Source organism: Rhea pennata, unplaced genomic scaffold, assembly GCF_028389875.1.
Source record: "Rhea pennata isolate bPtePen1 unplaced genomic scaffold, bPtePen1.pri scaffold_40, whole genome shotgun sequence".
In the NCBI taxonomy this organism is placed as follows: Eukaryota; Metazoa; Chordata; class Aves; order Rheiformes; family Rheidae; genus Rhea; species Rhea pennata.
In genome coordinates, this window is record NW_026907681.1 from 1,359,851 (window position 1) to 1,374,096 (window position 14,246).

Consider the following 14,246-nt stretch of genomic DNA (forward strand, 5'->3'; position numbering starts at 1 on the left):
GTGGGGGGGGGCACATGCAAGCTTTTCAGAAACTCAAAGCTTAAACTTGAACTCTTGTGCTTGCATTAAGGCTTGGAAACAGGTGACCTGGTTTCCAGCAGCCTTTGGCCCCCACTACTGCTCACCAACTGGAGCCCTGGGCTTCTGGTGACAGGAGCACCCTGCTTTAGAGCCTAGATGTAAATATAAGATCCTGACTTGACAACCCTGTTATTAATCTCTTTGCTCATATACCTGCCTTTGCACAGCAGAAGATTCTCAGATTCTTTGGGGCACCAGTGAGCTCTCGGGGCTGGTCCCAGCAAGCTCTGCTGGGTTTTGTGGCCCAAAGACCTTGGTAAAGGTAAACTCCCTGGCTACAGCACAGTTCTGGGGCCTTTCCTGTGCATGCGACATAATTGCTCAAGCCTGTTTGTGGGACGTGGTAGGCCCCATGCTGATCCTGCTTTTCAGCGGGTGTCATGTGGTACAGGAGGAGTGCTAATGCTCCTGGTTGGCAGATAGGCACTGTCCACAGTTCTAGTGGCCACTCGCTATTTTGCCAATGATGTCCTGCGCCCCGGTGGAAGAATAAATGTGGAGGCAGCAGAGTGAGCAAAACTGTAACACAGGGACTTTGTTCTCCTGTAGTTTTATTTTGGTTCACAAAAATCACTTCTGGAGTGGGACGCTCAATTTGCAAAATTGGACAGGAAGGACCTGGTTTCAGGTCTCGGGACAGGCATTCAGAAGCTTCTCTAGGGCCCGTTCTAAGTGGTTGTGTCTTCCTCTTCATCCTCCTCCCCTTTTGCAGTGTGGAGTTCGTCTATCACTGCACAGATGCCAGCCAGCCAGGCTGCCACAGTGCCAGCTGAGAATATACAGAAGCCAACGAGACACAGAAAGATGTAGTCCTGCTTGTGCAGTTGGATCAGGCAGTCCAGCTGGAGCTGTGCCTCCACTGCGGGCATTTTCAAGCCGCGTAGACCTTCTGGCATGTAGCAGGTGATGTTCTCGGCACCTGCAGAGGGAAAAGCAGATGCAAGACTAACTTGTCCGTGCCCTGAGCAATAGTGGGTAGGAGTCCTGCTAGAAAAGCAGTGGAGGAGTTTTGTAAAGCCTTTGAAAAATGTCTCCGCACTTCACACTCCTTTCCCTGAAGAGCCTGGGTGAAAATACGTAGTCCGTCCCTTGCCAAACCAGGTAGCCAGAATGATCAGAACGATTTCTGTGTTTTTGTCGCGATAGGAAAATACTGCCGGTTGGATTATACCGCAGTGGCAAGCTGCTGTACCTGCGCTGTTGAGTTCTGCTAACTGAGCACCTTCATTTTAATATAAAAGCTCTTGTGATTTTTTTGAAAAAACCTTAAACATCTTCTGACATGCCATAGGCTAAGCTGAAAGAGGTTGTTTTATGCTGGCATAGTGAGGTCTGCATCCACAGAGTCAAGCTGTGAAACTTGGGTTGTTTGCAGTTAGGGGTCACCGAGCTTGTTGTGTGAAAGAAAAAGAGGAAAGTCCTCAGTAATTCAGTTCCGCCGAAATAATGACTGTGCTCTGCCGTATTGTAGTCTAGGCTGTAAGAAAACAGATGCTGGCTTTTCCCTCTGGAGCTAGTGAAGGCTGGGCGTAATAGGAAGCAATGTCTCTTCCTGGTGTTTGTAGAAGGCCAGTGTGGCCTCCAGCACAGCCGCCTCCTTCCCCTGGGGGTTTTGAAATCAGTGCGACAGACTCGGTTACTGCGACAGAACCGTGTCGGTCGCTGCTGGAAGTGCTGGATGGGTGGTCCTTAGGGAAAGGGAGCAGGGGAGAAGGATGAGCAACAACTTATACTGTATTATGTTATGTTGTATTTTGTTATACCTTGACGAGTGGATACAGCTGCAGAGACTGTTGGTGCTGTTATCGCTCGCTGTCAGGAGCATAACTGCGGGGCTCGTTCACCCTTACCCCAAGCCGTCGAGCTGTGGGAACTTCCCGCCTGCGCCTCGACCGTGCGCAGCTCCAGCTGAGCGTAAAACACTGGCACAAAGTGGTCTGTGAAGCTGCAGTGGCTCTCTAAAGGCCGGGACAGGGATCTGCTTGCAGCAGATTTCAGTGCTCTGCGTTGCCCCTCAGTTCCGTCTGTCCCACCGTCCCTCTGCTAGAGCTGTCAGCTCCTGGGACAACCCTCGTTTTAGGGCCGCCTAGGCCTGACAAACAGGGAGTTGCTTTTCCCTGCCTGGATGCAGATAGGCGCACGTGATCCGGGGTTCTCAGCATGGATACACTTACCTGCAGCATTAAAGTTTACCCAGTTCTCACACCAGTTCCAGGAAATACAACACCTCATGCTGACTCACCCGCAGCACCTGGCTGGGACATAGCAGCAAAGTCTGACAGAGGAGGAAACTGGAGCTGCCTCCGCTGGCTGCTGCTGAGTCTTTCTGCTCTTTCTCCCCTGCCCTGACACGTGGAAGCAGGGAGACGGGTTGTTTCTTCCCAGCCCTGGCGCAGTCTATTCCATCTCCTCCCAGCCTCATCAGAAAGGTTTCAGTAGGTGCCTTGGTCTCTTTCCCATCCTTCCCGGGATTGTGCAGGGACCCACATGAATACGTCCAGTCCTTGCTGCCACTTGCTTTTCTGCTCGTAGCCTTCCAAACTGCCTGCAGTGAGCTTTACTCTCCTGTTCAGGGCTTCCACGTGTTATCTCCAAACTACCTGGCGGCTGCTAGGGGTAGGACTTCGCTACACTGTTCCATAACTGTCTGTAACCTGTATGAGGACAATAAGTACCTTTACAGGCATTTACTACGCCTATTAAGATACTCAGACATCCCTAATTCTGTTCTGTCCTAACACCAGCTTCCCTTGCCCTTCCTTATGGTTCTTTTCTGCCTTTTTCTTACTTGATGGACAGGTTTTCTCAAATTTCTTTTTTTTCCCCCCAGCTCTCCTTCATTATTTTATTGTGAATTACTGAGGATCAAGCTTTTTTCATTGGTGCAGTGATGTGTTCCTTTTCAATTTGGAAAATCAAATACAAATTTCATAGCTGCATAACAATTTTTTACCCTCGGCACTAGTGTTTCTCTGGAAAAGGGAACCAGTGATTACTTTGCCTCATGAATATTCAATATCTGTGGTCCAGCTGTAGACTCTCTCAATAAGATGGAAAAGAGCTGGATTTTGGTGAGCCAGATGGCGTAAGGAAAGAAGGCTCCTGCCGTCAATAAACTGCTCTTACTCGGGAGTAAGTGCCTTTCTGCTGCAGAAGTCAGAGGAACTCAAGCGGACGCTCATCTGCAATGCATGTACATTGATTATTTTGGATAACTTAAAACAAAAGCGAGCCAATTTGCTCTGGGATGCTGGCGGAAGAGTGGGAACATATGAAGCCCGTCAGTCATCAGGATACAGAGACACTTTTCTGACCACAGTCTTAACTTGCATTCTGTTTCACCCTGTCAATCGCATTTCACCGGTACCCAAACCAGAACCCCCCATGGGAACAGCAAAAGTCTTTTGCCGAGTTCAGAGCATTTGGATCACGGCTTGATCCTGAGAACCTGTCAAATGTACCTGCTTTGCCAGCTAGAAGCACTGTGATAGCTGGAGGTTATAGGAACTGTCGTTTCGATCTGCTTTAGCACAACAGCTGCCATATTTTTTACGGAAAAAGGCATTGCAGGAGGCGTTTGAGGTGAAGGGGACACTGGCAGAACGGTGGGCAGCTCAGGGCTGGAGAGGCTGAGCAGAGCAGGACAGAACAGAGGCAGGAGCAGAGTACTTCACGCATCTCCACGGAGAGAGGGGTTTTTAACGGACTGTTATGGACGCAGCGATACTGCAGCAGCAACAAAAAGATACAGTCTATCGAGCAGCTGAAGAAAAGGCAGGAAAATCAGAGCAGTAGCCTTCTCTGCAGCTCTCCCCAGAGCCTCCTCGGGCTCCTCACTCTTGGCACTGCAGCTGTAAGGTGCTTGTGACTCGCAGTGACAAAAATGATAACAAGCTCACAGTGATACCGCCTGCAGCTGGGGCAGGCACTTTATAGAAGTAGCAATAGCCTAGCTACTGGTTACGCTTCCCGATGCTTCCCTCTCTGTCCTGAGGGTGTGAGCAAGTGTGATTCTCTGTGGGACGGAGTGCACGGAGCTGCTCTGATCCGTGTTCAGTGGTAAAACTAGAAGATTGGACTTGCAGTTGACATGCAGTGGCACAGCCCCATGAGCTAAAAGGAGCTTGTGCTGTCTGACCTCTCCAGTCCTTAATGTGCCAAACTTTTGGGGCAGAGACCAGAATACCCTCTCTCTTCCGCCCAGATCTGCAGGCGCAGGGAGGAGAGGGGTCCTGCTTACACAGCCCTCACCTGGAAAATGAACGTTGCTCTTTGTCATCCACGCAGTGAAGTCCAAGAAGGAGCAGTTGCAGTGCCAAAGGTTGTCACTGAGCCACAGAACCCTCAGCTTGGGCAGGTCACGAACAGTGCTGGTGTCCAGGAATAGTAAGCCAGTCTGGCTCACGTCCAGATACCTCAGCCAGGTGTTGTTGGCAAAGGCATCCTTCTCAATCTCCACAAGGTTGGGGTTGTCTGACATCTTCAGCACTATCAGGCTGATGAGCTGTGAGAAGGTGCTGAAGGTGACCTGTGTGAGGTTATTGAAGCTGAGGTCCAGGTAGACGAGCTTGGCCCCACCAACGAAAGCGAAATCCAGACCATCCCCCAAGAGGTTCTCCCGGCAGTCCAGATAGACCAGGTCAGCGAGGAAGCTCAGTTCCACTGCAGGCAGGTATGAGATCTTGCTTGCTGCCAGAATCAGCTGCCTGGTATCCAGTGGGATGGTCACAGGGAGCTCTTGCAACTGTTGCCCTGTGCAGTTCACTTCCAGGTACTGACAGCTGCACCTGCTTGGGCAGTTGATAGTTTCTGATGCCAGCCCCAGCCCCAAAAGAAACATGAGGCTCAGGGGCTGGTGTCCACCTGGAAGAGACATGATCTAACACCTCCCAGAGTGCACGGCCCCTTAGGGAGTACAGACAGACAGGCACGGAGGAGCTGCAAAGGAGGGGACCTAGGGAAGTGGTTTTGTCATTACAGCCATGCCGACGAGATGTCCAGCGGCAAGGCTGTTGGGAAGCGCTCTGCTTCTGTGGCTCACCTGGCTCCTTGGCAGCCTGCCTGGCTGGAAGCGGAGCCGTGTTTCACCCACTTTCTGGATCTGCAAGTGCAGAGCGGTGGCTAGAGTGTCTCCATGCCACGCTCATTGCCAGCTGACACCTCCGTGATGTCAGCAGCTTGCAAAAGCCACCTAGTTTGGGGACACTGACATGACCGGCCTTGCTGAGCCCGTGCTGCTTTCGTCGGAGTGAAAGCGCACGCCTGTAGGCCTACGAGGCAGGTGCGCCCTGGATGAGGACACCAAGTGTGTGCAGGGCGGGTGTGAGCAAATGCAGTTGCTGTCACAAATAATGTCAAAAGCCGAGGCGTGGTCATTTGTGTAATAAATTGTAACTCTTTGTTAATTGTTTAGAAGGAGGAATAAGCCGAGGGAGGGGGAGGAGGAGGTTTTACAACATTCAGGGTTGAGACATGGTGTCAGACAAATAAATTATGGTAAGCACAAAAGCTTATATGACCCCTTGTGGAACCAGTGTCGGGGCCCTAGCTATCTTGCAGGACTATGAAGAGCTGAAGTAAGCAACAAGCTGCTCAGAGGTTTTGAAGGTAAAAGGATAAAGAAAAGATAAGCAGGCGCCTGTAATTTTCTCACAGAACAGCATCCCAAAAGGGAGTCAACACAACAGATAAGCAAACCCCTGTGATCACTCACAAGGAGACAAACCAAAATAAAGAGACAGAAGAAGACCACGGCCTTCCTCTCCACGACCACCAGAGAGCTTCAGACGACCCCCCCAGCAACTCACACATGCGCGGGACGCACCGGGAGATTACAACGCAGACTATAAGGGGGGACTGTGTGTGAGGGAGGCGCGCGCCGTTGGCGGAGCTGAGACTCCCCGGCCGCTCAGCGCTATTTTGCTTGTGGCTGCTTACTTAATTAAATAAATTGTTCACATAATTTAACAAACTCTCTGTATGAATTGACCTTCAAGAGAGTAACTTATGACAAATTTGGTGCCGTGACTCGGATGAAGGCAATGGACTGAAAAGCTCTTCGGAAGGGGAGGCGCCCCGCCGAGTTCGCCTCTGTCGAGAGCGATTTTCACTCAAGCCCTTCACCGACGAACCCTAAATTAGCCACAAGCAAAAAGGAGCCGGCAACCCCAAGTAATCTTTGTGCACGAAGACCGAATGAAGACTCCGGATAGCCCACTAGGATTGATGGGATGATTCCCCTTCTAGGCGGGGAAAAAGTAAAGTTAAGATGATATATTATTGTATTGAAGTCTGGGGCAACAAACCTATAAAAGGAGAAAGTGTTTTCTGGCCCCCTTTTGGTTCATCTGAGGACTGGATATGCCAGGCCCCAAATAGTTACGTAAATTCAAAGGAGCCCTTCAGCTTAGAAGAGAGCGAGTATGCACACCTCTGGATAAATCCAGAGGCGAGAACCCTTTTATACCCATTAAAAGAAAAAGGAGGGCGGGGGAAAAAAGAAGCGAGAATTAGAGATCCCATTATCGCCACCCCCTTATATACTCCCTCCTATACCTACGGCCCCTTCTCTTCCCGGGCCGACTGAACTTCCGTCCTCGGGGGAGTCGGATGGCGAGGCTAACCCTAGTCCCCAGAGACCAGTAACTAGGAGTCAGACTAGAGCACAGGGGTTAAGTCTCGAAGGAGGATTATATCTACTGCGGGAAACAGCTATGGGAGGACCCCAACCGGGGACGGGATATGTAGCCGTCCCCATTAATTCCGGGGACGTGAGAGATTTTAAGAAGGAAATGGGAAACCTACTAGAAGACCCACTGGGAGTGGCAGAGCAGGTGGACCAGTTTCCAGGACCAAATATTTACACTTGGGAGGAGCTACAGTCCATCCTGGGAATCCTGTTCACATCTGAGGAAAGAGGGATGATTAGGCGAGCTGGCATGCGAACCTGGGACCAACAACACCAGCAAGGTCCGGCAGCAGATGTTAAGTGGCCGATGCAGTCGCCTAATTGGAATAACCAGGACCCAATCCATCGCGGTCACATGCAAGACTTAAGAACCATTATCATTCAGGGGATAAGGGAATCAGTCCCAAGGGGACAGAATACTAATAAGGCTTTTAATGAACAGCAAAGGCGGGATGAGACCCCGACAGAGTGGTTAGAAAGGCTGCAAAAAAGCTTGCAGTTGTATAGTGGCTTAGATCCAGGGACTCCTGTGGGAGGGGCCTTACTTAAAACTCAGTTTGTGGCCAAATCCTGGACGGACATTAGGAAAAAGTTAGAGAAAATAGAGGACTGGCAAGATAAGGGTTTAGATGAACTCCTGAGAGAGGCACAGAAGGTGTATGTTAGGAGAGAGGACGAAAAAGAGAAGAAACAAGTACGAATGATGGTGGCAGCAGTACAGGAAGGTCAAAGAGGAAGGCCTAGGATGGTGCGTGGGAAGCTTGAGAGAAAAGAAGGGAGAAATGGTCAGGGACAAAGAAATGTGATCTGTTTTTATTGTAATAGAAAGGGTCATATTAAGAGAGAATGTCGACAGAGAAAAGAGGATGAGCAGATGTTCAAGGATGAGTAGGGGTGCCAGGGGCTCTATTTGCTGGGGACCCGAGAAAAAACGAGCCCTTGATAAAATTAAAAGTGGGTCCCCAGCGTGAGGAAATGGAATTCCTCATAGACACAGGGGCTGAAAGATCTACGGTCCAAACCTTACCTCGGCAGAAAGGGTACAAGTAATTGGGGCAAAAGGAGAACCATTTGGGGTTCCCGTTATAAAAGAAGTATTAATCGAATCAGGTTCCAAGATAGGTGTGGGACCTTTACTTTTGGTACCCGAAGCTGAGTATAACCTGTTAGGTAGAGATTTGATAATAGAATTAGGCATAAGTTTAGAAGTGATAGATAATAGACTACAAATTAAATTGTGTCCTCTCCGAATAGAGGATGAACAAAGCATAAACCCGGAAGTTTGGTACACTCCAGATAGTGTGGGCAAATTGAATATTAAACCTTTTAAGGTAACTATAACTAACCCGGGTGTACCAACGAGAATTAAGCAATATCCCCTGTCCGAAGAGGGCAGGCGGGGATTAAAACCTGAAATTCAGAGGTTACTACAACAGGGGCTATTGGAACCTTGTATGTCCCCTTTTAATACCCCAATATGACCAGTAAGGAAAAAGGATGGCAAATATAGATTGGTGCATGATTTGAGGGAAATCAATAAGAGAACTGTGACTAGGTTCCCAGTAGTAGCAAATCCACATACTCTGTTAAATCAGTTACACCCGGATGATCAATGGTACAGTGTGATAGATTTAAAGGATGCGTTTTGGGCATGTCCTTTGGATGAGAGCAGCAGGGATTATTTTGCCTTTGAATGGGAGGACCCGGATACCCATAGAAAACAGCAACTAAGATGGACTGTCCTCCCTCAAGGATTTACTGCATCCCCAAATTTATTCGGACAGGCCCTGGAACAGATTCTGCAGGACTATAATAAAGTGCCGGGAGTGACGTTAGTACAGTATGTGGCTGATCTGTTGATAGCAGGAAAGGATGAAGAAGTGGTAAGGCAGGCTAGCATCCAGTTAGCCTGGAAAGCTCTGGAAAGCTCAAAGCTCTGGAAAGGTAGAACGAATGAATGGTGAAATTAAAAAACAGTTAACAAAACTTATGCTAGAAACTAAGGCATCCTGGGTAAAATGCTTACCGCTTGCTTTATTAAACATACGAACGCAGCCCCGAACTGGCGTGGGGCTTTCGCCTTTCGAAATGCTTTATGGTATGCCATATGATTTAGAGATGCCTCTTGACCACCCCAATTCACAAGATACTCAATCACACAGTTAATGAGCCGACGTAGAGAGTTACAGAAAAGAGGCCTAGTGGTGCAGCGACCCCCATTAGATATAGCCATACACCGAGTACAGCCCGGAGATAAAGTTCTAATCAAAACATGGAAAGAGACTTCATTAGCACCTCGGTGGGAAGGCCCCTGCGTTGTTTTGCTTACTACAGAAACAGCTGTTCGGACTGCAGAAAAAGGGTGGACTCATGCCAGCCGTGTGAAAGGACCGATCCTGGGAGAAGAGTGGAGGGCGGTTCCAGGCTCCGCCGACTTAAAATTAACGCTTAAAGGGACTCGATAAGTGTTATTTCCCCTGTCCATGTACCATAAGGAGAGAAGGGGCCCCACTCCTAGACAAAGGCTCTCTAACAGATTCCCCTAAAGAACACTACTGCTGCCGAGAAGAACCAATACCTTGTAGTTCGCTGCAACCGAACTGACAAGCGAGGCAGAGGAGTGCAGACGGTGGGGAGGTTAAGAGGCCAGGTAAAACATAACATTAGGAGAAATGGGCCCCGACTATCTCTTGCGGTACACGGGAATTAGCGTTATTATCATGGTCAGCTGCAGTATCTTACAACCACACCACCCCCATCGACCTTTTCGGTGGAGTTTAATTAGATATGAAGATCAACAGATTATACAGCAAGTAACGACAGCAGGTGCCCCTAGTTTCCGCACTACACCGTGTAACCTAACTACAGGAACAATGTGTTTCAACCGATCAGGACTTTACTTCTGTCCGAGCTCAAACCCGGGAAGGGGGTATTGTAATTATCCAAATGAATACTATTGTGCATATTGGGGCTGTGAAACCATTGCTACAGACTGGAATCCTGGGGCAGGTCGCGACAAGTTCTTAGAAGTGGGCTATGGACCGCTAGGATGTAGTCGTCGAGCAGATCCCCGCCAAGGATGGCGAGGACAAAATTTGGGATACACAGGACATTATAGGAACGAGGAGATTTGCAAGGTTCTGTATCTAACTGTAACCAAGCCGGAAGATATCAGCTGGTTACTAGGGAAAATGTGGAGCGTTAGATTCTATTCACACGGACCTGATAGGGGAGGCCTCATACTGATAAAAAAAGAGGAGGCCAGGATTTCCCAACCAGTCGGACCAAATAGCGTACTGTCAAAGGGAATCCTAGAGGCCCGACCTACAAAAACCCTTGGGCCAGACCTATCTACAACACCTCCCAATAGTGCAATAGAATCATTCCCTACAGATGTAGTCCCCACCATTGCAGGGGAACATAGAATCACATCTGGGAACAGCATATGGAAAGTCATAGATGCTAGTTATCGAGTGTTGAATCAAACAAATCCAAATATAACCAGACGCTGCTGGTTATGTATTAACATAAGACCCCCATATTATGAGGCCATCGGAGATTTAGGCGATCCCGTCTACTCGAACAAAAGTAACCCCTCACAATGCCACTGGGGACAAGAAATCGGGGTAACACTAACCCAGGTATCTGGAAGCGGTAGGTGTGTGGGTACCGTCCCCAGAGGAAAGGGCAGTCTTTGTAACATCTTAGAGGATAGCGACCAGTCACACCAATGGTTAATTCCGGCCAACAACACAAGGTGGGCATGCTCATCATTAGGAGTCACTCCATGCTTATCATTAAAACTCTTAAATTCATCTCATGATTTTTGTGTACAGGTAATAATTATACCAAGGATTCTATACCACTCTGAGGAATATATATACAGTCACCACACTGTAGCAGATTACCATCTCGAAAAGAGGGAACCAATCACAACTGTAACCCTGGCCACATTAATGGTTTTAGGGGTTGCAGGAGCTGGTACTGGAGTTGCCTCGCTAGTAAAACAAAGCCAAGAGTTCACCTCTCTGCATATCGCAGTTGACGAAGATTTGGCCAGGATCGAGCAATCCATTTCGGTGTTAAAAAAATCAGTTAGATCCCTCTCAGAGGTAGTACTACAAAATTGTAGGGGATTAGATTTGGTCTTTCTACAACAAGGAGGGCTTTGTGCCACCCTGCGAGAGGAATGTTGTGTATATGCTGATCACACTGGAGTGGTAAGAGATACCATGATGAAACTCCGAGAGGGTCTAGAAAAACGAAAAAGAGAAAATGAGGCTCAACAGAACTGGTATGAATCCTGGTTTAATCATTCACCTTGGCTCACCACCTTGTTGTCAACCATAGCAGGGCCTTTACTACTGTTAATAACAACATTAACTTTTGGACCATGTATTTTTAATAAAATAATGGCAATTGTAAAAAGCCGCCTAGAAGCTGTACACCTAATGCTGGTACGTGCTAAGTATGGATCACTTGAATTAGACGATGATGCGGACGCATTAGCGTTGAGTCGCCGGGCGCTCCAGGAATTCAATGGACAAAATAAGTAACCAAAAAGAAAAAGGAGGGATTGTAATAAATTGTAACTATTTGTTCATTGTTTAGAAGGAGGAATAAGCTGATGGAGGGGGAGGAGGAGGTTTTACAACAATCAGGGTTGAGACATGGTGTCAGACAAATAAATTATGGTAAGCACAAAAGCTTATATGACCCCTTGTGGAACCAGTGTCGGGGCCCTAGCTATCTTGCAGGACTATGAAGAGCTGAAGTAAGCAACAAGCTGCTCAGAGGTTTTGAAGGTAAAAGGATAAAGAAAAGATAAGCAGGCACCTGTAATTTTCTCACAGAACAGCATCCCAAAAGGGAGTCAACACAACAGATAAGCAAACCCCTGTGATCACTCACAAGGAGACAAACCAAAATAAAGAGACGGAAGAAGACCACGGCCTTCCTCTCCACGACCACCAGAGAGCTTCAGACGACCCCCCCAGCAACTCACACATGCGCGGGACGCACCGGGAGATTACAACGCAGACTATAAGGGGGGACTGTGTGTGAGGGAGGCGCGCGCCGTTGGCGGAGCTGAGACTCCCCGGCCGCCCAGCGCTATTTTGCTTGTGGCTGCTTACTTAATTAAATAAATTGTTCACATGATTTAACAAACTCTCTGTATGAATTGACCTTCAAGAGAGTAACTTATGACACGCAACTGCCCCTGCGACGGCGCCGCTTCGGGAGCAGCAGCCGCTTCCCGCGCAGCGCCGCCGCCCCACGACAGGCCGCGCCGGGCCGGGCCGGGCCGGGCCGGGCCGGGTCGGGCCAAACCGGGCGCCGCCGCGCAGGCGCGTGCGCGGCAGCGGCAGCCGGGGCGGGGGCGGGGCCTGCCCGGGAAGGTGCCGCGAGGGGCGTGGCCAGCGCAGCCGCCCTGCTGCGGGGCAGAGGTCGAGGAAGAGAGCGACCATTGGCTGCGGTGCCGCTCTCTGATTGGTGCTCTCCCTGGGGAGGCGGGGCTGGCAGGCTTCCCGCTCGCGGGAGGTGGGGGCAGCGCGCGAGGCAGCTCCGGCCGCGGCGGGATGGTGCTGCGGGGCGGCGCGGAGCCGGGCGGCGGCGGCGGCGGCTGGGGGGGCAGTGAGCACTGGGGCCAGGCGGCAGCGGGAGGTGTGTGTGAGTGGGCGGTGGTGGGTCGCGGCGGGGACTGGGCGGCGGCTGGCGGCGCGGCGTCCTGCAGGGAGGATGGCTCCTCGCTGTCCTCCCTCAAGCGCCTGGAGCGCTCGCAGCGCACGGAGCGGCTGGACACACTGTTCGGCTTCGAGCGGCCCACGGAGCCTGGCGAGCGCACGGGCTGGCTCATCAACATGCACCCGGTAGGACTGGGCCGGGGGGGGGGGGATGTCACCGGCGGGGGGTGTCACCCACAGGCACCTGGTAGGACTAGGGGGGACAACAATGGGGGGGGTCACCGACATGCACCTTGTAGGACAGGGGGTGAATGTCACCGACGAGAGGGGGAGATGTCTCCGACAGGCACCTGGTAGGACCTGGGCGGGAGGGGGGGGAGATGTCACCGACAGGCACCCGGTAGGACCTGGGTGTGAGGGGAGGTGTCACCAATAGACACCCAGTAGGACTGGGGCAGGGGAGGTGTCACTGACAGGCACCCGGTAGGACTGGGGTGGGAGGGGGCGGGGGGGGTCGTGTGTCGTAACAGGCCATGTGCATGTGCAGACGGAGGTGCTGGGCGAGGACCGGCGGCTGGTGAGCGCTGTGGACTACTTCATCCCGGAGGATGGGAGCTGCTTCGAGGTGCATCCCGTTCCTCCAGCGCAGCGCTGGTGCCCGGGCTGGGCGTCCTGCCTGCCCCCACCGGTTTGGCTGTTCTGGGCCCCAGGCATCACCCACAAGGCAGCAGCGCTGTCTGCCCTATGCTGGGTCCACCTGGGACCCTTGGGGGCCAAGGTGGGTGCTGCAGAGATGCAGGGATGTGTGTGTGGCGCACAAATGCCAGCAACGCGCAGCAAGGGCAGCGCGGTGCCCGTTGCTTCCGTTGGGAACCGTTGGGTTGGTTTCTCACCTTGGCCGCGGGGTCCCGCAATGTTCACCGGTTTTGATTTCTCCTGGGTGGCCCTGCCCTATAAGCCGTATTTCTACATGGCTACCCAGAAGGCGAGTATGGACTTGGAAGCTGCGCACTGGCAAGTGGGGTCTTGAGTAAACTAGTGGCCGAGGTCCCAGAGACAAGGGCAGGTTTGACTTGAAGGGTCCCCCAGTCAGCTGAGAGGCCTTGTGACCGACCATCTTCTTGGGTTGGTAGGAGAAAAATACAGCTCCAGTGCTTCTGTTGGTGGTTTTGTCAGAGCTGTTAGAGAAGACTTGAGATGGGAAGCAGCTGTATCAGTATGGTGGCTGCACTAAGGTTTCTTAGAGGGAGGTTGGTTTGTTATGTGATGAATTATCCCTTCAAGGAGCTGTCATATTTTTCCTGTTCTTTTTTTGTCCTAAAATTGATCTCTGGAGCCTATTTCACTTCTTCTAAGCCCAAACAGGGGTAAATTTCCCCTCTCATCTCATCTTGATCCTGCTCGTGCTGCAAAACTGGGTTTGTTCTGACAGTGCTGTGAATTGACGATCAAAGAGAGCCCCAGTGTGAAGGAACAGATTTCCAGACGGCCAGGATTTCAGGACAGCCTCGTGTCCTCCCCTCACAATTGAGGACACTAGTGCCAGAACCTCTTGTGAGCTTGTCTTCTCCTCTGGAGAAGTGTCTGGCTTTGTTGCTCATTCTCCAGTTTCTTTGCAGGGCTGTGAACGAGAAGTGTCATCCTTCCTCTCCAAGAAGATTCAAGGGAACATTTCAAAGCTGGAAACTGTCCCCAAAGAAGATTTGGATCTGGTCAGTATTCCTCTGCCTGCTGTACTATTGAATAACTAATCTTTCTTTCTTTCTTTCTTTCGAGCTCAAGTGGAGTAGAAA

General features: G+C 50.7%; 1 protein-coding gene across 1 annotated transcript; it reads right to left on the reverse strand.

The window, feature by feature from the left end:
• Positions 1–749: 749 nt before the first annotated feature.
• Positions 750–4,957, reverse strand: LOC134154741 (leucine-rich repeat-containing protein 52-like). The gene is made up of 2 exons (XM_062601416.1): positions 4,333–4,957; positions 750–1,000 (listed from the first exon to the last, which is right to left on the reverse strand). Exons 1-2 carry the CDS (start codon positions 4,955–4,957, stop codon positions 750–752), a joined length of 876 nt encoding a protein of 291 aa, XP_062457400.1.
• Between the last annotated feature and the right edge of the window lie 9,289 nt (positions 4,958–14,246).